General features: G+C 66.5%; 1 protein-coding gene across 4 annotated transcripts in view; it reads left to right on the top strand.

Annotated features, from left to right (window-relative positions):
• The window catches only part of ARHGAP27 (Rho GTPase activating protein 27), a 57,396-nt gene that overhangs the window by 22,011 nt on the left and 13,105 nt on the right, over window positions 1–22,280 (top strand). The window contains exons 1-4 of one of the 4 annotated variants that reach the window (XM_075911767.1): window positions 12,550–13,378; window positions 18,614–19,021; window positions 19,221–19,412; window positions 20,189–20,302. In XM_075911767.1, the coding sequence (XP_075767882.1) occupies window positions 13,307–13,378; window positions 18,614–19,021; window positions 19,221–19,412; window positions 20,189–20,302 (786 nt within the window). In that variant the 5' untranslated portion in view covers window positions 12,550–13,306. Of the gene's footprint in view, window positions 1–12,549; window positions 13,379–13,524; window positions 13,999–18,613; window positions 19,022–19,220; window positions 19,413–20,188; window positions 20,303–22,280 lie in introns of those variants that run through there. The other 3 variants (XM_075911766.1, XM_075911764.1, XM_075911765.1) reach the window with 3 other exon arrangements.

Here is a 22,280-nt window from a genome sequence, read left to right as displayed (position 1 = left end):
CTCAACCCAGGTCTCCCAAGCTTTTGCCGACTGCTCTGACCACTAGGGCCCTCTCGGGGCTTTTCTGCTGTAGGCAATGGAGAAGGCAGACTAAACGCCACCAGCTTATTATGGGCACCACCACCCTTCCGGCCAGGCCGCCTCCCCTCCGGCCCAGCCCCAGGCTGGGGGCTCCTGCACTCAGCTTGCTGCAGCCTCGGCACTAAGACCCCCCACCCCACAAACCGCAGGGCTGCACCGCAGGAGGCCGCTGGACTGGGTCCTCCGTGCTCGGCTTTTGACGTCGTTAGGACGTGGAATGTGGCGGGTCGGCCAGTTCAGGGCTTCGTTTAAGTCTCTGTTGCAGGTCTCAAACCTGGGAAGGAAATAAGCTCTGCAGCTTCCCTTTGGAAACTGGCTTGAATTAATGTCAAAACTCTGAGAGCCCGCAGTGAGCACCGGGCAAGTGAAACGTCCCCAGCAGGCTTCTTGTGTCACCATTTCGAGTATCCGATTTGTGTCCGGGAATCCCTTGTCGCAGAGACTGTCCGGTTTGACCAATGTCCATGGCCGAGGGGCACTGCTGGCACGTGCTGGCAGAGATCACGCTGGGGGACGTGCAGTTGTATGAGCCTCTGGTGTGGTGGCCGATGGTGTCGCTGGTGTTGCTGTGTGGGCAGAGTGGGCACCGGGGCTGATTGCAGGGGCGGGTTCCTGGGTGAGTGTCTGGGGGGTGATACGTGGTTGCTGGACAGAACTCGTTGGAGGCTGTAGGCGAGGGTTGGCCTGTGCCCCAGGGCCTGTGAGAGGGCGGGATCGTTACCCAGGCGAGGCTGTAGATCGTTAACGATGCGCCGGAGGGGCTGGGTCGGGGGCTGCAGGTGATGCCCAGGGGGTCCTGTTGTTCTCTTTGTTGGGCCGGTTGTGAAGAAGCGGGTGCCGGGGTACAGATGCTGGGTGCAGTAGCAGGCGATTGAAACGGCCTGGCTCTCCCTGCACCAGGGCTGAGCTAACGGGGCACGATGAGACTTTGCTGCCCGTTCCTCCCGATTCCCAGCACCTCCTCCGGGCCACCCGGACGTCTGCGACCCCAGGGCCTGGGCTCCAGTGGAAGGTGCGTAGCACCGCAAGCGCTGCCCTTCGTCAGCCGGGCGGATTTCACCTCTGGGGCCTTTCCACCAGGCCCCCGGTGAGCACGGCCAGCTGCCAAACTGGGCAGGACGCACCCCGAGGGCTGGCACCGCACGAACCGGACGGCCAGAGAGAGGGGAACCTTCTGCCTGCGCACGTCTCAGCCTTCCCCACTAGGTGTCACCAGTACCCAAGGGCCGAGGCTGCCAGAGCATGCCAGTCGCCCACATTGCCCGCCCGTGCCAATTAGTGCACATTGCCCACCCGTGCCAATTGGTGCGCACTGCCCACCCGTGCCAATTGGTGCACATTGCCCGCCCGTGCCAATTGGTGCACACTGCCCACCCGTGCCAATTGGTGCGCACTGCCCACCCGTGCCAATTGGTGCACACTGCCCGCCCGTGCCAATTAGTGCGCACTGCCCGCCTGTGCCAATTGGTGCACACTGCCCGCCCGTGCCAATTAGTGCGCACTGCCCGCCCGTGACAATTAGTGCGCACTGCCCACCCATGCCAATTGGTGCACATTGCACATCTGTGCCAATTAGTGCGCACTGCCCGCCCGTGCCAATTGGTGCACATTGCACATCCATGCCAATTGGTGCGCACTGCCCGCCCGTGCCAATTGGTGCGCACTGCCCGCCCGTGCCAATTAGTGCGCAATGCCCACCCGTGCCAATTGGTGCACATTGCACATCCGTGCCAATTAGTGCACATTGCCCACCTGTGCCAATTAGTGCACAGTGCCCGCCTGTGCCAATTAGTGCGCACTGCCCACCCGTGCCAATTGGTGCACACTGCCCGCCCGTGCCAATTAGTGCGCACTGCCCACCCGTGCCAATTAGTGTGCACTGCCCGCCCGTGCCAATTAGTGCACACTGCCCACCCGTGCCAATTAGTGCACACTGCCCGCCCGTTCCAATTAGTGCGCACTGCCCGCCCGTGCCAATTGGTGCACATTGCCCGCCCGTGCCAATTAGTGCACACTGCCCGCCCGTGCCAATTGGTGCACATTGCCCGCCCGTGCCAATTAGTGCGCACTGCCCGCCCGTGCCAATTGGTGCACATTGCCCGCCCATGCCAGTTTTACGCTCGCCTGGCGCGGGTCATGCTCAGGGTTGCTAGTCGGGCTCCGTCCCTCTCCTACTCGGCCCTGACAGAGACGCGTCCGTCCCCACGGCGCCGAGGGCTCCTGGTTCCTGCAGGGATGCTCCCGCTGGAGGGTTTTGCCTTGCCATGGGCGGGGCCCTGGGGTCAGGCTCCGTTCTGGGGGGGCTGGGGGATGTGGCGGATTTGCATCTGGCCCAAAGCCCATGTGGTGCCATTTCCCTGTCGGCCTCACCCCTCCCCCGGCAGCGCCGCACGGTGCCCTCCCCTCGCTCGCCTGCCCAGCCGTGCCCACTGCCAGCCCGCCTGCTCTCCTGGAAGAGGAAAGGGAGTTCCCCAGCGAGTAACCAACGATTTGCCCTGCAGCAGCCAGCGGCCCAGGCGGTGTTTTTCTAAGGGGCAAGTGTCCGCGCGGCTGAGAGGGGTGAGGGGTGCAGGCTCTGGGGGGGAGTTTGGGGATGGCCGGGTGGGGGGGGGCTGGGGCAGGGGGTTGGGGCATGAGAGGGGTGAGGGGTGCAGGCTCTGGGAGGCTCACACCCAACCCCCTGCCCCAGCCCCCCCGCCCGGCCATCCCCAAACTCCCTCCCAGAGCCTGCACCCCTCACCCCTCTCATGCCCCAACCCCCTGCCCCAGCTGCACCCATGTGGTGGTGGCTCCACCCCCCAGCCCCAGCTCTCTCCCCCCTCCCCCTCCCGCTGCCTCCTCTGGCCCTGACTCCAGCAGGCTCGGACTCCGCCAGTGGCGCCGTGCGATCCAGCCCCTGCTGTGCGGCCCCCTCTCACACCTCCCCTGGCCCCACCGCAGCCTCCCGCCCCAGGCCCCGGCTGCAGGCTCCACGCCCCGGGTACCCCCTTTACCCCGGCCTCCAGCCACCCCCCCCCCCCCCAGCCGGGCTGAGTTCGGCTGCTGTGAAGAGCCAGGGGTCCTGCGCAAGCTTCCTGCAGGCCTGTGAAGTTTGTTGGCAGCTCCGGTCCTGCGCTCAGTGCTCTGCGCTGCCCTTTAGCTCGGCTCTACCCCCAATGCCGTCCTAAGGGCCCAGCAAGCGTGGCGGGCGGGTGACGCCGCTCACCCCAAGCAGGGATTTAGGGTTTATCTCCTTATTTCCTTGTGCCAATACAGTGCGGTTGTGTAACAACACTGACACTTTGTTAGGCAGAGAGCTGATCCGCCTTGGCCAGGCGTCGGCTTAAACCGGGCGCGCCAGACATCACTGAGGGGAACGGGGCCCCAGCCTTTCAGCTTAGAAAAGAGGCGACCGAGGGGGATATGCCGGAGCTCTATGAAACCAGGGCTGGGCGGGGGAGAGAAAGTGAATACCGAAGACTTATTTACTTCATCCCATAACACAGGAACTCAGGGTCATCACATGAAATGAATGGGCAGCAGGTTTAAAACGCACAAAATGAAGTGCTTCTTCAGCACACAGGCAACCTGTGGAACTCCTTGCTAGAGGATGCTGTGAAGGCCAGGACTTTAATAGGGTTCAAGAAAGAGCTGGATACATTCATGGAGGTTAGGTCCATCAGTGGCCATGAGCCGGGCTGAGCAGGGAGGGGTCCCTGGCCTGTGTGTCAGAGGCTGGTAATGGGTGACGGGGAGGGATCACTGGATGGTTCCCTGCTCTGTTCCCTCCCTCTGGGGCACCTGGCCTTGCCGCTGTGGGCAGGCGGGACACTGGGCTGGATGGGCCTTGCTCTGACCCCGTCTGGTGCTCTGATGTTCCCAGCTCCTCTGGGTTTGTCCGAGGTGCCGGGAGCGTGTCTAACCCCCCAGCCCTGAACTCAGTGCAGCCTTGTGCCCAGGGCACGGAGAGCAGCGGCCCTGTGGCAGCAGCCAGCCCGCCAATGCTGAGCTAAATGCACTTCAGGGTCCCCAAGCCAGGGCCCCTTGCTCCCCTCAGCAAGGAGGGAGGAGAGACGCACGGATAAAATAACAAGCGGGCTGGAGCAGGGCACAGGGAGCTGCTGGGGCCCCGCTCACGGCACAAGGGCAACGGCACCAGCAGGTGGGAAATTCAGAACAGATGCAGGAAAATGCTTTGCCCGTGCAGCGTGATTAGACTGTGGAACTCCTGGCCACATGAGATTGCTGCCGACGGCAGGGAATTAGCGGGATTGTGAAAGCAACTGGGGATAAGGGTCTCCAGATACTGCAATTAGCAACCACAAGGCCGGGAGGGGGACAAACCGCGAGCGGAGGGGGTTCCATCCAACTCGGCCCAGCGAGAACAGGCTGAGACCTGTGGGGGCAGATGATCCCCTAGCTGCGACTGCTGGGTTCTTACACCTGCCTCTGCAGCAGCTGGTGCTGGCCACTGTCGGGCAGGGCCCTGGGCTCTGCTCCAGCCGGGCGGCTCCATGTTCTGTGGCCCTGGGTGCGGCGCGAACGCTGTGCAGAGACTGTCCTGCCCACAGGCGCCCTGACGCTGACGGCAGATGAGAGCAGCCGGGAGAGAGGCTGGGGGAGGAGGAGGGGGAGACTTGCCCCAGGTCACCCAGAAGTTCAGCAGCAGATCTGGGGCCAGGACCAGCTCTCATGACTCCCAGGCTGGTGCCCTGCCCCTAGACTGCACCCAGCCTGGCCAGGCAGCCGCTGCAATCACCCCACCGCACGCCAGGGCAAAGGCTGCGGGTGCGCCGCTATTAATAGCACCAGGGCGCTGAGTGCCGCATGCCAGAGACGCCTGCCTGAGCCTCGCCCCGCCACGGTGCTGGGCTGCCACAGCCCTGCCGTCACCCGGAGCCAGCTTCCTGCCAACGCCCACCGCGCGGCAACAAGCACTGCCCACCGCACCGGGCGCTCCGGCCCCCTGCCATGGCAGGCAGGGACCCCCCTCAGCCGGGCGCTGGCCCCTAGAGCCGGGCAGGGACCCCCCTCAGCCGGGCGCTGGCCCCTAGAGCCGGGCAGGGACCCCCCTCGGCCGGGCGCTGGCCCCTAGAGCCGGGCAGGGACCCCCCTCAGCCGGGCGCTGGCCCCTAGAGCCGGGCAGGGACCCCCTCAGCCGGGCGCTCGCCCTAGAGCCGGGCAGGGACCCCCCTCAGCCGGGCGCTGGCCCCTAGAGCCGGGCAGGGACCCCCTCAGCCGGGCGCTCGCCCTAGAGCCGGGCAGGGACCCCCTCAGCCGGGCGCTGGCCCCTAGAGCCGGCCAGGGACCCCCCTCAGCCGGGCGCTGGCCCCTAGAGCCAGGCAGGGACCCCCCTCAGCCAGGCGCTGGCCCCTAGAGCCAGGCAGGGACCCCCCTCAGCCGGGCGCTCGCCCCTAGAGCCAGGCAGGGACCCCCCTCAGCCGGGCGCTCGCCCCTAGAGCCGGGCAGGGACCCCCCTCAGCCGGGCGCTGGCCCCTAGAGCCAGGCAGGGACCCCCCTCAGCTGGGCGCTGGCCCCTAGAGCCGGGCAGGGACCCCCCTCAGCTGGGCGCTGGCCCCTAGAGCCGGGCAGGGACCCCCCTCAGCCGGGCGCTGGCCCCTAGAGCTGGGCAGGGACCCCCCTCAGCCGGGCGCTGGCCCCTAGAGCCGGGCAGGGACCCCCCTCAGCCGGGCGCTGGCCCCTAGAGCCAGGCAGGGACCCCCCTCAGCCGGGCGCTCGCCCTAGAGCCGGGCAGGGACCCCCCTCAGCCGGGCACTCGCCCCTGGAGCCGGGACAGTCCCCACCCGCAAGGCCAGGCAGCCAGGGAAAGAGCCCCCCCTTCCCTCTCCGTCTCCCTACTGCTCATGTGAGGCCGGGTGTAGAGCAGAACCAGGCTCCACAGCGGGGGCCTGCCCCCCCCCACTCCCCTCGGCCTGTGGCGAACAGGGCGGGTGTCTCGTTGCCACAGGAGGGGCTCTGCCCAGAAGGTAAAAGCTCCGGAGGGGGGGGGAGTTTCTCGCCTGGCTTCAGTCAGATTGCAGCAAGCTGGGGGGGTCAGTGGCCACGTGGTCTGGCACTGCTCACAGACGCTCGCAACACCTCAGCAGTGGCAAGTGTGTTCCTGCCCCTCCCCCCACGGGCGCCCTGCTCCATGGGGGGACGTGGCCCCATTTGCTTACAGGACAGTCAGGGGCAGCCGCGGCGGGTCCTTGGGCCCAAGGGTTTGGCCTCTCGTCAATGGGCGCCCACTGGGTGCTTGTGGGGGCGAGGCCGGGGGAGAAGACGCCCTGCGTGGCGCGGCCCCCCCTCGAGAGAGCCCCGGGGGCGGCCCGTGGCCGCTCGCTGCAGGCGGGTTAAGGGGCTTCGGGACCCGCCGCTGCTGGGCGCTGCCCGAGGCTGGCTAATGTCCCCAGCGGCGGAGCCGAGGGCGGGCTCTGGGGCTTCGGTTCTTGCCGCTAGGCACTGGGGCAAAGTCCTGCCCCTGCCTGGCTGGGAGCGCCCCGCCCCGCCCCGGCCGCACGAGCCCCAGGCAGCGGGGCAGGGGGGCAGCCCAGGGGGTCTCTGTAGGGCCGAGGCCTGGGACCTCCCGTCGCTGAGCAGAGGGGCCAGAGCTGAGACTGAGCAGCCCGCCCCATGGGGAGTGAGGGGAGCCCCTCCCATGTCGGCCCCCCCACGCTCTGCAGCAGGGCCGGTCCTGTTCACCCCGCAGGGTGTTTCCTACCCACAGCCCCCCCCACCCCCCCGAGAATGGTGTTTTCAGCCCACGCTCGGCCAGCAGCCCTGCCCCCCGTCACCCTTCCGCCCAGGCAGCCTAGCCCCGTCCCAGCCCCGCTGTGCTTAGGGGTCGCGCTGGGAGCAGGGCTCAGTCCCAGGCCAAGATCTGCAGAGCCTCAGCCTGAGGGGGGGGGAGGGGCTCTGCTTGCTCATGCCGTGGCCCCACATTCACTCGCGCTGGGCCCACTGAACAGCCCCTGCCCACAGGGCCGGAGCTGCAGTTGGGCAGGGGAACAAGAGCCTGGGCTCCGGCCTAGCGCCCAGGGTCCCCGCGGCTGGCCCTGCGCCCAGGCGTTGGTCCTGGCCTCAGCTGGGGGGCGGGCGGACAGGGGCCAGGGGGCTGGAATTCAGCTAGTCCTGCCCCACTGTGCCGAGGGGCACGAGACAGGCCCGAGTTCCCTGCCCCTGCAAGCAGGCGGCCACAGGTGCCAGAGCAGCCCCGGCCCCTGGCATCACGATGGGCATCGCTGGGGAGGGGTCCCGCGGGGGCTTGGCCTTTGCCCAGTGGTTTGCAAGCTGGGCCGGGGATCCCCGTAAGCCAGCCCGTTGTGATTGGGCAGTGCATGGCCCACCGAAGGGTTAAACCCAAGGAGCACTAGCCCCGCCCTATGCAAATGAGGGTGTGTTCTTACCTGCTCCAGGCTGAGAGCAAAGGGAAGAGGTGGGGGCAGGTGGAGGAGCCGCTGGAGGCAGGTGCCTCTGTGCCAGGCCGGTGGGGAGCCGAGCTGGGAGCCCCTGGGAGCCGCAGCCTGTGAGTACGTAGCAACCAGCCTCTGCTCGCTGCTGCCCAGGGGGTGGCAGGTGTGGGCCCAGGGTCAGGGCGCTGGCTCTGGGTGGCCCAGGAGGCTCTGGCTTGTTTGCCCACTGGGTGCGGGCAGAGCGTTCCCCAGGCAGTTTCTCTGCAGCCTGGAAGGAGGAAGAGCAGCTGCGTGGCCGGCGGGCCCAGCCCCTCTGCTGTCAGCCAGGTACAGCACCAGTCCCAGCCCTGCACCAGGGCGGGCCTCAACCCCCGGCTCAGGCATCCTGCAGCAGGGCTAGAGGCGAGGGGGCTGGGAAGCTGGGGGAGAGGCTGGTCCCAGGCCAAGTCTCTCCTGGGACTGTCCCCTCCTTCCCTGCCCGGGCGCACGGAGGCGCTGGGAGCACGTCCGCTTGCACAGCTGGGGCAGAGGCAGCCGTGCCCGGAAGGGGCGAGGCGGGCGCCTCACAGCCGTGCCTGCTGCACTGTGGCCCAGGCCCCCGGGCACCCAAATTTTCAATCCCCCCTCCCCCGCCCTGGTGACCTCGCAAAGTCAAAGCTGGCGCCTGGGAACGGCACGTGGCCCAGCTCGTCCCCAGGGAGTCTGGCCCCACGGCAGAGAGCGAGGGTCGGGACAGCCTCCCCTCTCGCCTGGCCCTGGGGCGTTTCCCACCGCGGCTGGGGGCCTGGGCCCCCTCCGGCAACGCCACCAGCCGAGATGCAGGCGTGCGGCTTCCGCCCGCCCGGGGACACGTCAGGGTGTCGGTCCAGGGGCGAGAGTGGCTGGTGCACTCCGGGCCCCGGTGCTGCAGGTTTGTGTGTGTGTGAGCTTGGCCTGAGCCTCCCCCGCCCCCCCACGCCTGGCTGCAGCCGCAGCAAAGCCCCTGGGGAGGATGCTGCCGCTCTGTGAAAGCGAACCCCGTGGAGGCTGTACCGCCGGCTCCGCCGTCGCAGGGAGCCCGGCCGGCAGCCCCCGGGCTGGAAACGGGCTTTGGGGCCGGCTCCGCCGTCGCAGGGAGCCCGGCCGGCAGCCCCCGGGCTGGAAACGGGCTTTGGGGCCGGCTCCGCTGTCGCAGGGAGCCTGGCCGGCAGCCCCCGGGCTGGAAACGGGCTTTGGGGCCGGCTCCGCCGTCGCAGGGAGCCTGGCCGGCAGCCCCCGGGCTGGAAACGGGCTTTGGGGCCGGCTCCGTGGCGTCAGGGCAGAGACGGGCGTTGCGGTCCCTGAGAAGGGATCCCGGTGGTGGCTGAGAAGGAGCGCGGGTGTCAGGCACTCAGGCTGTTGCTGCGGGTCAGAGTTAAGGGGGTCGGGGCCGCCCCGGCAGATGGACCCTTTGGCGTTCATTGCTCATCAGTGGGCTAGGGACGCTCCTATTTACTGTGTGCGCCCCTGGGGGACTTGTCACTGGCCTGAGCTCCAGGGGACGCTGGCTTGGTTTGGAGGCTGGGGATTTAAAAACAGCCCAGACCTAGGGGGGGCCCAGCGCCTGCAGCTGGCACCAGAGTCGTTGTGAGGCAAGGGCTGAATGACTCGCTAATTACAGGCACCCACCCCACAGCCTCCTTTCTGCTGCTGCCTCCCGACAACGGGACTGGAGACACCCCATCACCTGGGAGAAGGTGGGGGCGTGGCAGCCTCAGGAATTGAGGGCAGGGCTCCCTGTGAGCCAGGCGCGTGGGCGGCCGCGCAGGAGAGATTCAAATGCCGCCCAGCTGATTCGCAGAGCACCCACAGCCAGGTGTTCTGTTCGTATTGGTGGTGCACATCCACACATGCCTCAGTGCACATAAAATGTATTCCGCACATGGGTGGAAAAGATTAGAGGGAACAGTGCTGGGGAGGGGGCGCACTGGGGGGGAGGTAGACCCAGAGCTGGCCTGTGATGGGCTGCAGGGAAGGGGGACCTGGGCCGGCCTGGGAGCCAGTGGCGAGAGTGCAGGCAGGCTGGGGATAAATACCCCAAGGCTGGCAGCTGCCCCTCCCCCGGCCGAGAGGCTTGGGGGGCGGTTCTTTCCCCTTGCCTGCTGACTGTTTTCCCAGGGCGTGCGGGAGCAGGGGAAGGTTCGGCTGGGCCGGGGGGTGAAGCGGGGGCGGAATGAAAAGCCGAGCCATGGTCCTGAGGGGTGGTGTGGGCTGACCCGGTGCTCGCTGGGGGGCTCAGCCCTCTGGGAAACCAGCCCCTTGGTGGCTGTAGGGGGCACTTGGGGCGGAGGCCCCGGCGGTTCCTGGCGCCGTTGGCAGGCGTTGCCTTGCTCGCTCTGCTCGGGGGCCCGTCGGCCCGGGGGAGCGCGGCCACCCTGGCGTGGTAGCCGGAGCCCCGGCGGGCGCTGCTGGGCCGAGAGCTGAGGAGGACGGGCGCCACTCCCTGTGCCGGGCAGGGTCTGCAGCAATCGAGGCTGGAGCTGCAGGGGAACGAGGCGGCTACCGGCAAGAACAAACTGGCCGAATCCCTGGGCCCTGAGCGAGCCGGGCCCGCCTGACTGCCAGCTGCCCGCGGGCCCACGGGAGGCTGCTTGGGCTCCCTCGTTGCCCGTCCTTGGGGCGCTGCCTGCGCTGCTTTACCGTTCCCGTGCGCGCCGATGGCGCTCGGCACCACGAGCGGCCCCCACGCGTCGCCGGGCAGGAACGGCAGCCCTGACGCTCCTCGGCTCTGCGGCGTCGGGAGCGGGCTCGTCCACGAGGACAGGTCGGCTTTCGCGCGCCGAAGGCGGGAGCCTCGTCCTCCCGTCCGTCGGCCGCTCTCCTCGGGGCGCTGGGCGGGGGCTCTCCGGCAGCCTCTGGCTTCGCCCCACTTCCCTGCTCTCTGCTGCTTAGCCCCAGCTGCCTTCTCCGCTAGCCCAGGCTGCCCAGCTGCCGACAAAATGAACCTGCACTTGGTGTGTGAAAGGCCGGAGTGGCCTGGCCCCGCGGAGCTGACGCGCTGCTGCTGCTCGCGCCCCCCCAGGCTGCGGGGAGCCAAACCTACAGCACAGCTGCGAGATCACACCAGCTACTAGCCCGCTAACCAGACCGTGGCTGTCAGCCAGGGCGAGAGCCAGGGGATTCCTGGCGTGGCGAGGCCAAGCGGTGTAACGCAGGGAGCACACCCGCCCCAGCCGTGACTCGGCACGGCCCGAGAGCCGAGGGGCGATCCCCGCGCTTCACGTTCTCCGTGCAGGGCTGGAGGGGTCCTGCAAACGGGAGCCCTACAGCCACGTTCTGCTTGCTGCTGCACGGGGGCGGGTGTGAACTCACACCCTGGCCACGCCCAGCGCCTCACAGGCTCCAGCCTCCGTTTCTCTTTTAACCAAACAGCCACATTAGAGTGACACAGTCGGCTAAGCTCAGGCTGAGGCTTCTGCACTCGCAAGTGCAGCGCCTGGACACGGCAGGGGGGCACAGCGGGGGGGCTCTCCCAGCGCTCCCCAGGGGAGCCGCTAGCAGTGCTGGGAGCCTGTTTGCACTGGTGCTTCACAGCACTGACACTTGCTGCACTTGGGGGGAGAGTGGTTGGGCCCCCCTGTATCCAGGCCCACCCACCTAGTGCTGCAGCTGGGAAGTGGGGCCAGGGGGCAGAGCTTACTCTGGTATGCCTGGTGCTGCAGCCAGGGGGAGGGGCCAGGGGCATGGCTTATTACCCCCATTGCCCACCCACCCGAAGTCGGAGCCCCTCCGGCCACACTGCAGCCCTGAGAGGGAGCGTTGCAGCTCCCTGAAGTGGCGGAGTAGACAAGCCCTTAGTTTCCAATGGAAACTTTAATTCCCCGCCATCGCCTGGCTGGGCTGTTGTAACCCGGGCACAGCTGGCAGCGCGGCAGGCCGGGTGGTGCTGCGGGTCGCCAGGCCTGGAGGCGAGCACTGCTGGAGCTCCGGGCCCTGGGGATTCCCGTGCCCACTCCCATGTTCCGGGTGACGGAGGAGCCCTGCTGCCAGGAAGAAGCTGCCACCCCCGTGGGCACCGGGACTGCCACAGCCAGCGCACGCCACCCCGTTCCTCACACAGCCCGGGCCGCTCCACGAAGGGGTAACCGTCTAGCTCCCCGCACACGGTGCTGGGCCACAGCTCCCCAGAACCAAGCCAGCACGCACAGCCCGGCCTGCAGGCCGGCTCTCTGGTCTGACGCTCGCTGCCCGGCCGGGCGTGCCGACGGCGAGTGCCGTATTCCTGCTTCGCTCATCACCGGGCGCTCGTCTTCAAGGGGGCAAAGCTTTCCTCCTGGAGACTCCAGGGCAGTCCTGGAGGGCTGGTAAAACTGCCCTGCTGTCAGACCTGCAGCTGTGCTAGCGCCTTTTCGGAGGCACTGGCCGTGGCAGGCAGCAGGAGAGAATGCAGGGACCAGCTCCCCTGCTTCCTTGCCTGCTGCCTGCTCTGACGGCTGCATGGTGGCACCTTTCCCTCCAGGGGTTATGGGCTGGATGCGGAGCTGGGTAACGCCGCCCTCAGCCGGCCGCATCTCCCCTGCAGATGAGCCAACGGCCTTCGGGTATTTTTCAGTCCTAGTGTTTGCTCCAGCCCCCGGCTCCCCTTGGAGGTGGGAACTGAACAGAGAGGATGGTTCTCTGGCTCTGGAGGCACTCTGGAGGAAAGCGGCCTTGGAAGGCAGCTTGAAGTTGGTTCTTTCCCTTCAATCTGCCCTGGTCCAAGGCTCAGAGGGGAGGCGTGTAGGGTTGCCAGATGGTCTCCCAAAAAATACAAGACGCGGTATTTTGGCCAAGCAAAAAAAAAACCCAACACGGGCTAAAAATTTTTGTCAACCAAAAAAAAAGAGCACAGGGTAAGAAGTACTGCCTCTCCCAGCCACTCCCCCTGCGCCTTCGGACAGGCCCAGACCGGCGATCGCGGCCCTGCCTCCCAGCTGGGAATCCCAGGCTCCTAGCGCCGACCATGGCCCCGCCTTCCAGCCGCTCCCCTGCCAGGCTTCCGTCCGGTGCGCAGCCGGAAAAATCAGCATACCGGACACTGCGCACACTGCACACACTGCACACACTGCACATGTCTGGAATCTCTGCTTTTTTTACCGGACTGTCCAGTAGAAAACCGGACACCTGGCAACCCTAGTGGTGTGTGCGTCTGTATCGGCCCAAACAACGAGGCGCTGCAGAGCTAGCAGACTGATTTGGGCATCCGCTTTCGTGGGCAAACCTCACGTGTCAGATGCATGGCGTGGAAACCAGAGGCAGAGCCGTCCGGGGATCGCTAATGGAGTGTAGGCCCAGCGTTAACGAGGCCAGGCCAGCCGGGGCTGCAGCCGCGCCCAGCAGCGATGCACAGAGGGGAAATGGCCTGGCTCGCCCTACGAGGGCCAAGTCCGTAGCCAGCCCAGCCTGGGCTGTGGCGCTTGCCAGGGGCTGGCAGCTCTGCTGGTTACGGGAAGGCTGGCTCCTGTTCCATGCGCACTGCGTGTCCACGGAGGCCCAGACCTTCCCCTGCTGGCCAGCAAGTTCCTGCCCCAGTTTGGCCCAGCCAGATGCTGCGCAAGGGAGGGGGCAGAGGCCGGGCGGCGAGAAAACGTACAAATGTCAACAAATAGCTCATTATGCATAACTTGAACCTTGTGTAACCACGGCAACCCTTCCGCCCCACAAACCCCAACAGGAAACGCACGAAAGGCTCAGGCCCATATCAGGGCAGGTTTGGGGAAGTCTCTCCCCTGTCTCCTGATTGGCCTGTCGCTGCGGGCCAGCTCCCTTGGCTTTGCCCTGCGACACTGCCCGCTGAAGCGCCCTGCTCGCGCCTCGCCGGGCCTGGGGGCTGCAGGATGGATGCCCACGGCCCCAAAGCGCTGCCCAGGTCTCGGAGCAGGTTCCTGAGTCTGTTCAGCTCGTCCCAGGTGCGGGAGCGCAGGGAAGGGCACCTGTGGCTGGGGGCGGGGGGGGGCATAGCGCTGGGCTCAGCCGGGCCTTGGCATGGCCAGCGGGCCGTGGGAACCGTGCGGCGGTGCAGGCTGCTGTGGAGTCTGGAGATAGCTGGGCTCCAGACCGAGTTTGGAAAGGAAGAGGAAGTCTGTGGCGAGTTGGTAAATATAAATAGCCAGCGACCCCGCGGCGGACTGCGGCGAGCAGGCCTAAAGAGGAATCGTCTCCTTGGCGCCAAATCATCCCATGCAGACCCGAGCCGCGGCGCCGGGGCAGCGACTCTGGGGCTCTGCTGGAGGCTCTGTGCTCAGGCGCCGCGGCCGTGGGCGGAGACATCTGGGGAGGGTTATTGGGGGAGCCTGGCTGGAACATGCGGAGGCCCCTGACGGACGGTGCCAGGGCAGCCCTTGCTGAGTGACTGGTGCCTGAGGCGCTACACGGTGGCGGCCCCGCTCCCGCCTGGCCCAGCTGCCCTTCCGCCCTGCTGCGGGAGCGGCTGGGCCAAGGGATGGGGCAAAGCAGCTTCACCTCCCAGCTCCAGTTGTGCCAAGGGGGCCCTGGGGCCCCCAGCTCCCCATCATGCTTCTACGCTGAGGTAACTGGCTCGGTGGACGTGGGGAAGTCAGTGGATGTGATAGACCTTGACTTTAGCAAGGCTTTTGATACAGTCTCCCACAATATTCTTACCAGCAAGTTAAGGGAATGTGGATTGGATAAATGGACGGTAAGATGGATAGAAAGATGGCTAGAAGGCCGGGCCCAGCGGGTAGTGATCAATGGCTCGATGTCAGGATGGCGGTCGGTTTCTAGCGGAGTGCCCCAAGGTTCGGTTCTAGGACCGGTTTTGTTCAATATCTTTATTAATGACCTGGATGAGGGGATGGATTGCACCCTCAGGGAGTTTGCAAATGACACTAAGCTGGGGGGAGAGGTAGATACGCTTAAGGGCAGAGATAGGGTCCAGAGTGACTTAGACAAATTGGAGGATTGGGCCACAAGAAATCTGATGACGTTCAACAAGGACAAGTGTAGAGTCCTGCACCTGGGATGGAAGAATCCCAAGCATTGTTACAGGCTGGGGACCAACCGGCTAAGTAGTAGTTCTGCAGAAAAGGACCTGGGGGTTACAGTGGATGAGAAGCTGGATAGGAGTCAGCAGGGCGCCCTTGTAGCCAAGAATGCTAATGGCATATTGGGTTGCATTAAGAGGAGCATTGCCAGCAGATCCAGAGATGTCATTATTCCCCTTTATTTGGCTCTGAGGCCGCATCTGGAGTATTGTGTCCAGTTCCAGGCCCCCCACTACAAAAAGGATGCGGACGCATTGGAGAGGGTCCAGCGGAGGCAACCAAAATGATTAGGGGGCTGGAGCACATGACTTATGAGGAGAGGCTGAGGGACTTGGGTCTGTTTAGTCTGCAGAAGCGAAGAGTGAGGGGGGATTTGAGAGCAGCCTTCAACTTCCTGAAGGGAGGTTCCAAAGAGGATGGAGAGAGGCTGTTCTCAGTGGTGGCAGGTGGCAGAACAAGGAGCAATGGTCTCAAGTTGCAGTGGGAGAGGTCCAGGTTGGATATTAGGAAAAACTATTTCCCTAGGCGGGTGGTGAAGCACTGGAATGGGTTACCTAGGGGAGTAGTGGAGTCTCCATCCCTAGAGGTGTTTGTCTCGGCTTGACAAAGCCCTGGCCGGGTTGGTTTAGTTGGGATTGGTCCTGTCTAGAGCAGGGGGCTGGACTTGATGGGCTCCCGCGGTCTCTTCCAGCTCTAGGATTCTATGCCTCTGGGGCCTTTGCCCCCACCCAGCCCCAAGAGGGGGCAGCATCACACTGATGCCCTGCCTAGGGCACCAGCTGGCTTGAGCAGCCTCGCCCCTGTCTGTCACATGCGCACACCCGCCCACACGCACTGCCCTGTGTGTCACACACACCCACACATGCCCTGTCTGTCACATGCACCCACACACGCACACTGCCCTGTCCGTGTCACACACCCACAAACATGCACTGCCCTGTCTGTCACATGCACCCCGCACTGTCCTGTATCTCACACACACGCTTGCTGTCTTGCATGTCTCTGGAGCACACACAGTCTCTTTCACACTCCTTTCCCCACACACACCCAGTTGGTGCTCCTTGCCATGGGTCCCCGCTCCCTGCGATTTCAGTCTTGCAGGGCTGTTCTCGGGATGGACTGGTCTGTGCAGTTCATCACGTCCGCTCCTCTCGCACTCTACGTTTCGTTCTTTGAGCGGTGAGCTCCGAGGGCCTGGCCTGGCTGGAGCCACCATCCCTGTGGAAAGTGCTCTGGTGTGGCCATGCGATCAAGGCCTTTCTGCGCGCGGGCACCCAGCTGTTCTTGTTCATGGCATGTGGAAAAACAGAGCATGCCCGCAACACAGCCCTTTGCGGGGGGCAGGTTCAGAGGGGCGGGTTCGGTGGCACCAGCAGGTCGGGGCAGGTCAGGGTGGGTTGGGTACAGCAGCACCAGCATGTCGGGTTTGGTAGCACTGGTGGGGCGGGGCAGGTTAGCGTGGGGCAGGTTCAGCGGTGCCAGTGGGGCGGGACGGGACAGGGCGGGTTTGGCGGTGCCGGCGGGGACGGGACGGGGCGGGTTTGGCGGTGCCGGCGGGGCGGGACAGGGCGGGTTTGGCGGTGCCGGCGGGGCGGGGACGGGGCGGGGCGGGTTTGGCGGTGCCGGCGGGGCGGGGCGGGACAGGGCGGGTTTGGCGGTGCCGGCGGGGCGGGGACAGGGCGGGGCGGGTTTGGCGGTGCCAGTGGGGCGGGACGGGACGGGGCAGGTTTGGCGGTGCCAGCGGGGCGGGACAGGGTGGGTTTGGCGGTGCCGGCGGGGCGGGGACGGGGCGGGGCGGGTTTGGCGGTGCCGGCGGGGCGGGGCGGGTTTGGCGGTGCCGGCGGGGCGGGGCGGGTTTGGCGGTGCCGGCGGGGCGGGGCGGGTTTGGCGGTGCCGGCGGGGCAGGGCGGGACGGGGCGGGTTTGGCGGTGCCGGCGGGGCGGGGACGGGACGGGGCGGGTTTGGCGGTGCCGGCGGGGCGGGGACGGGACGGGGCGGGTTTGGCGGTGCCGGCGGGGCGGGGCGGGACGGGGCGGGTTTGGCGGTGCCGGCGGGACGGGGCGGGTTTGGCGGTGCTGGCGGGGCAGGGCGGGTTTGGCGGTGCCGGCGGGGCTGGTGCAGGGCGGGTTTGGCGGTGCCGGCGGGGCGGGACGGGACAGGGCGGGTTTGGCGGTGCCGGCGGGGCGGGACGGGACAGGGCGGGTTTGGCGGTGCCAGCGGGGCGGGGCAGGGTGGGGCAGGTTCAGCGGTGCCAGTGGGGCGGGACGGGACGGGGCGGGTTTGGCGGTGCCGGCGGGGCGGGTGCAGGGCGGGTTTGGCGGTGCCGGCGGGGCGGGTGCAGGGCGGGTTTGGTGGTGCCGGCGGGGCGGGTGCAGGGCAGGCGACCTTCCGGAAGGGCAGTCGGGCGGCAGGGAGCGAGTGCGCTGTTCCTGGCGGGAAGCTGAAATTTCAAATGTCCTGCCGTGGGCCGGGGTTTCGAAAGCCTGGTCAGTGCCCTGGGCCCTGGAGATTGAGGCCAGGCCTCTGGAGAAGGGGCTGCTTTGTGGCCCCGGAGCTGCCCTGGGCTGACTACAACAGTGCACTTGGGTTGGGTGGGCTTTTAACCCAACCTGGTGACACTGTAGAAAGGCAAAAGCAGCCCCTCGCCCCGCCCCCGCCCCCACGGCGAGGCCAGGCCGGGCGACGCGCCCCTTCTGCAGGCGGGGGTGGGGAGAGATTAAGTGTCTTGCTCAAGGTCACGCCCGCTGTGGCGGGGCCGGGGAAGGGAACTGACTGAGCTCTCGGGCCGGCCTGCCGCTGCTGCTTCCCTGTCGTGCAGAGGAGCCCAGCCGGTGCAAGGAGCGGGGGCTGGGCTTGGGCCGTGCAGCGCACTATTTTTACACGCCCTTACCTTGCCGCTGCCTTCGGACGTCCGGTGGAAGAGCAGCTCCTTGCGGCCCGGCCCGGCGTGCGCTCTGGGCGTGGAAGGGCTCCGCAGCCCTTGTGGCTTCGTCCCCCGATGTCTTGCCCCAAAAATAGCATTGCCGTCGGGCAGACAAAGCGAAGGGCGCCGGGGCTGGCCGCCGCCTCCCCCTCCCTGGGCCTCCGGGCTCTGAGCACCCCGCCGTGGCCGTGCCCGGGGGGCTGCGTGCACACGGGGCAGGAGGCGGTGGCCCAGGAGTGTGGCAAAGGCAGCAGGGAGCTGCCGGGTCCCGGGTGCAATGGGACAGGCCCTGTCCCCACGAGGCGTCCGCCCGCGCTGGCAGAGGGTGGCCTAGAGCTGCCAGTGCCGGTGGGAGGGCAGGGGCTGGGCTGGGCTGGGCTGGGCGCCTCCAAAGCTACGGCCTTGGGGCTCCCCTGGAAGGAGCCTGGCATATCCGTGAGGATGGGGAGGGGAACCCGGGGCGCCCCACAGGGCCGTGTTCCGGGAGGGTGTCTGTGGGGCGCCCCACAGGGCTGTGTTCTGGGGGCGCACGTGTCTGTGGGGCGCCCCACAGGGTTGTGTTCCGGGAGGGTGTCTGTGGGGTGCCCCACAGGGCTGTGTTCCGGGAGGGTGTCTGTGGGGTGCCCCACAGGGCTGTGTTCTGGGGGCGCGCGTGGCTGTGTTCCGGGAGGGTGTCTGTGGGGCGCCCCACAGGGCTGTGTTCTGGGGGCGCGTGTGTCTGTGGGGCGCCCCACAGGGCCGTGTTCCAGGAGGGTGTCTGTGGGGCGCCCCACAGGGCCGTGTTCCAGGAGGGTGTCTGTGGGGTGCCCCACAGGGCTGTGTTCTGCCGTGTTACCAGCCGGGGCTGTTCCCCTGGGCCGGGGAGGCTGAGTTGCGGGCGATTCCATCGCGAGTCGGGACGGGTTTGGCTGTGAGCGCGCCAGCCCCTGGAGTGAGGTGGGATCTTGGCTCCCCTGTTGGGGGGAGCGTCTCGCCCCCGGCCTCAGGCCTGGCATTTCTCATCTCCTCAGCCCGGGAGTCGGGGGCCACGGCGGCTGAGACGGGGGTGGGAACCTGGCCCGAGAGGGCAGCCAGGGCCCTGCCCCAGGCTCCGCGGGCCGTGCTGCCCACCGTGGCTGGCACATTTCTCACGGTGCGACCGGCGCACTCCCCGGCACCCCCCACGTGGCCTCCCGCCCGGCGCCACCTGACGGGCTGTGGCCCTGCTCTCTCCGCAGGCCTGCAAGGAGGAGACGCCGCCCGCCCCCGTGTACGTGAACATAGAGGAGCTGCGGCAGCAAGCAGCAGCCCCCGCCCCCTCCCCGCCCTGCCCCAGCGTCGCCCTCGCGGACTGGGAGACCCACACGGACGAGGGCAGTGGGCACTTGTTCTACTACAACCCAGCCACCGGCGAGACCACCTGGGATTCCCCGTTCGAGCACCCGGAAGATGGAGTGAGTCCGGCCCCCCCCCCTTGCCCCTCGCCCTCGCCGGTTCCCAGCCCCACGGCGGCCGAGTGGGGCCAGTATGTGGATGAGGCCAGCGGGCAGCTGTTCTTCTACAACTCGGTGACTGGGGAGACGTCGTGGGAGCCGCCCCTGGCTGAGCCCAGCGCCTGGGAGATGCAGCCTGCGGTGGCCCAGCGGGTGAGCAGCGGGAAGGGCTGGCCGGGAGGGGGGCGAGCGGCTCTGGGTGCCGGCTGGGCTGGGTAGGGGCAGCAGGTGGGCGGATTCCTGGCCTCGGGGCAGCACAGCCCTGGGGCACACTGGGACCAGGAACGTGCAGGAGAACCTTGCTGGCACCCCCGGCCCCGGCGCCGCGCACAAAGCTGCCCTGTCTCCTCAGCCGCCAACTCCGGAGACGGACTATCCGGACCTGTCCCCCGAGGAGCTGGACGGTTACCCGGAGGAGGACTACTCCCCAGTGGGCTCCTACGAGCATGGCGCCTACTCCCACCTGAGCCCCGAGCCGGGCTGGTACAGCCACAACAGCCTCGAGGGCCAGGCCTTCTACCTCGACCGCTACGCCTCGGACACGGTAGGAGCCGGGGGGCTGGCGCCAAGCGTGCGCACGTGGGCTGCGCGGCCGGAAGGGACCGTGCTGAGCCCCCCGTCCAGCCTGCACGGCCCAGCCCAGAGCCCCGTGGGGGAGCCGTGGGGCGGTGGGCCCGGGCGCTGGGCGTGCACACACCAGCCATGGGCCCTGGCCCCGGGAGCACCATGCCAGGGCTCCGCCGGCCTGGGGGTGCGAGCCTCCTTTCGCCAGGGCAGGCCGTCCGTGCTAGGCCCCTGCAGGGAGCGGTGGAGCTGCTGAGCCAGGCACCTTGGAGCCCCTTGAGGCAGGGCCAGGCGGCTGCGCTCCATGGACTTGGCGGAGGAGCTGGTCACTGCTCCGGGAATTACCTGCCTTCTCCAGCCCAGCAAGGGCCGTGTGGCTTGGCTGGCCCGTGATGCCGGTGTTAGTGCCTGCTAAGCTCAGGGTACTTGTATCACACGCCCAGGCCGCACCGGGCCTGGCCTCTGAGCCCTGGCGCACTAGCGACCGTGCGAGGCCAGAGGCTGCTCCCATGCTCAGTCCTGGCCGCAGAGCGGTGCCAGAGGGCACGGAGGACCCGGGTTCCCTGCACGCTCGGTGCTTGTGGCACCCAGGGGAGAGTCAGGTGCCACCCAGCTGATTAGCAGGGTGCCCGCAGCCCGGCCTGCTGGGCGAGTCCCTGCTCCTGCCCCCTCCCCCCCACGTCGGCTGGGGGAAGTTCCCGCTGTCCCTGCGCAGCAGGCGTTGCTGGCCGGGCGAGACGTTCTGGCTGCTTTCAGGTCTCTGTGCCAGGCAGCCACCGGCGAACCAGCAGCGGGTCCAGCCAGGACAGCAGCCCCTTCACCAGCTGGCAAAGCAGCTTGCCGGCTGTCCTGCTCCAGAAAGAGGAGAAGGTGAGGGGGACAGCTGGGGGCGACCTCCCCTGGGCCATGGCTCCTGCACTTCTGGGAATAGGCCTGAGCCCCTGCAGGGTCCGACTCCGGCCGTGTCCCTGGGGGCCGCACCCGCGGGGCTGGGCTGGTGGACCAAGCGGTGCTGGAATCGAGACCGTTGAGGGCCCCGCAGGCACCCCCAGGCCTGAGCTCCGCAGCGGCTCCTTGGTGTGACCAGAGAAGGCAGGAACTGCTCTGGGACTGGTCCAGTTCATTTAGACCGCACCCCCCACACACCCTCTGCATCCCCTCTAGTGCCTGGGGGGCGGCTGCTGCGGTACGTGGCTTCCTGGGGCCGGTTACTTTCCTGGGGAGCTTGGGATCCACATGCCCAGCCGAAAACCCAGGTGTCCCCAGTGCCAGATGCTCGTCTGGGGTCTGGGGCTATTAGACGATCTGGGTCGCAGGCTCAGGCGGGACGTGGGTGCAGGTGGGGGTGAGGGCTCCAGGGTTGGGGCTGGCATGAGACACTGGCACAGAGAGGGTGCATGTTAGGTGTGCGTACGGTACCACGCGGGGGGGTGGCGAGTGCTTTGGAGGATGGCTCAAACGGGAGAAACAGTCGAAGGTAAACAGGGTGAAGTTCAATAAGGAACGTGCAAAGGAACAGCCCATCTCTCACACAGAATGGGGCTGTGCCTAGACTGCAGTTTTCCCAGGGTACCAGAGCTATTCCGGAAAACCTCTGCCATGTCCAGGGAACGCATCCGCTTTTTTTGGAACAGTTTCTGAAAAAGTAGGCATGTTCTTTCGGCATCCCTGCATTCCTCATTTAATGAGGAAGGGCTCTTCCGAAAGAGGAGGTTTTCCCCATGCTTGGCCCCGTGTAGATGGGCCAAATGTCGAAAAAGCCTCTTCCAAAAAAAGAATCGGAAAAAGGTTCGCAAACCGCAAACCCCAATGTGCGCATCTTTTTCCAGGAAAAACCTGCAGAGTAGACCTTGCCTGGGAAGCGACTGTCTAGGCAGGCGTCCTGCAGAAAGGGATCTAGGGGTTAGAGTGGACCACAAGCGAAATAGGAGTCAGCAGTGTGACGCTGTTGCAAAAAAAGCCAACATGATTCTAGGCTGCATTAACAGGAGTGTTGTGAGCAAGACATGAGGAGTCATTCTTCCGCTCTGCTCTGTGCTGGTTAGGCCTCAGCTGGAGTGTTGTGTCCAGTTCTGGGCACCGCATTTCAGGATAGAAGTGGAGAAATTGGAGAAAGTCCAGAGAAGAGCAACAAGAATGATGAAAGGTCTAGAGAACATGAGCTATGAGGGAAGGCTGAGAGAATTGGGTGTTTCGTTTGGAAAGGAGCAGACTGAGCAGGGACATGATGGCAGTTTTCAAGTATCTAAAAGGGTGTCACAAGGAGAAGAGAGAAAAATTGTTCTCCTGGGCCTCTGAGGACAGAACAAGCAGCAACGGGCTTAAACTGCAGCCAGGGAGGTTGAGGTTGGACATTAGGAAAAGGTTCCTGCCTGTCAGGTGGTCAAACACTGGACTAAATTGCCGAGGGAGGTTGTGGAATCCCCGTCTCTGGAGATATGGAAGAGCAGGTTGGACAGACGTCTATCTGGGATGGTCTAGAATCTCTAGATGGTGCTTGGTCCTGCCGTGAGGGCAGGGGACTGGACTTGACTTTGCGAGGCCCCTTCCAGTTCTAGGGTTCTGTGAGAAGATTGGGGTGCAGGAGGGAGCTCAGAGCAGGGGGTTGGGGTGCAGGGTCTGGGAGGGGGCTCAGGGCTGTGGCAGGGGCTTGGGTGCGGGGCACTTACCTGGGGCCGCTCCAGTTTGGTGTGGGGGGAGCCTGTTCTGCAGCTGAAGGCAGGGCAGGCACCGCCTCCCGCAGCTAACGGGCCCCTCGATAAGATCTTTTTGCAGGGCCCCTTGGCCCGGGGCTGCAGATGCTCACGGCCCAGGCAGGCCGGGCGGCCGGCCCAGCAGCGGTGCTGGC

Source organism: Pelodiscus sinensis, chromosome 29 (genome assembly GCF_049634645.1).
Source record: "Pelodiscus sinensis isolate JC-2024 chromosome 29, ASM4963464v1, whole genome shotgun sequence".
In the NCBI taxonomy this organism is placed as follows: domain Eukaryota; kingdom Metazoa; phylum Chordata; order Testudines; family Trionychidae; genus Pelodiscus; species Pelodiscus sinensis.
Note: the sequence above shows the minus strand (reverse complement) of the source record. Positions and strands in the feature narration are given on the sequence as shown.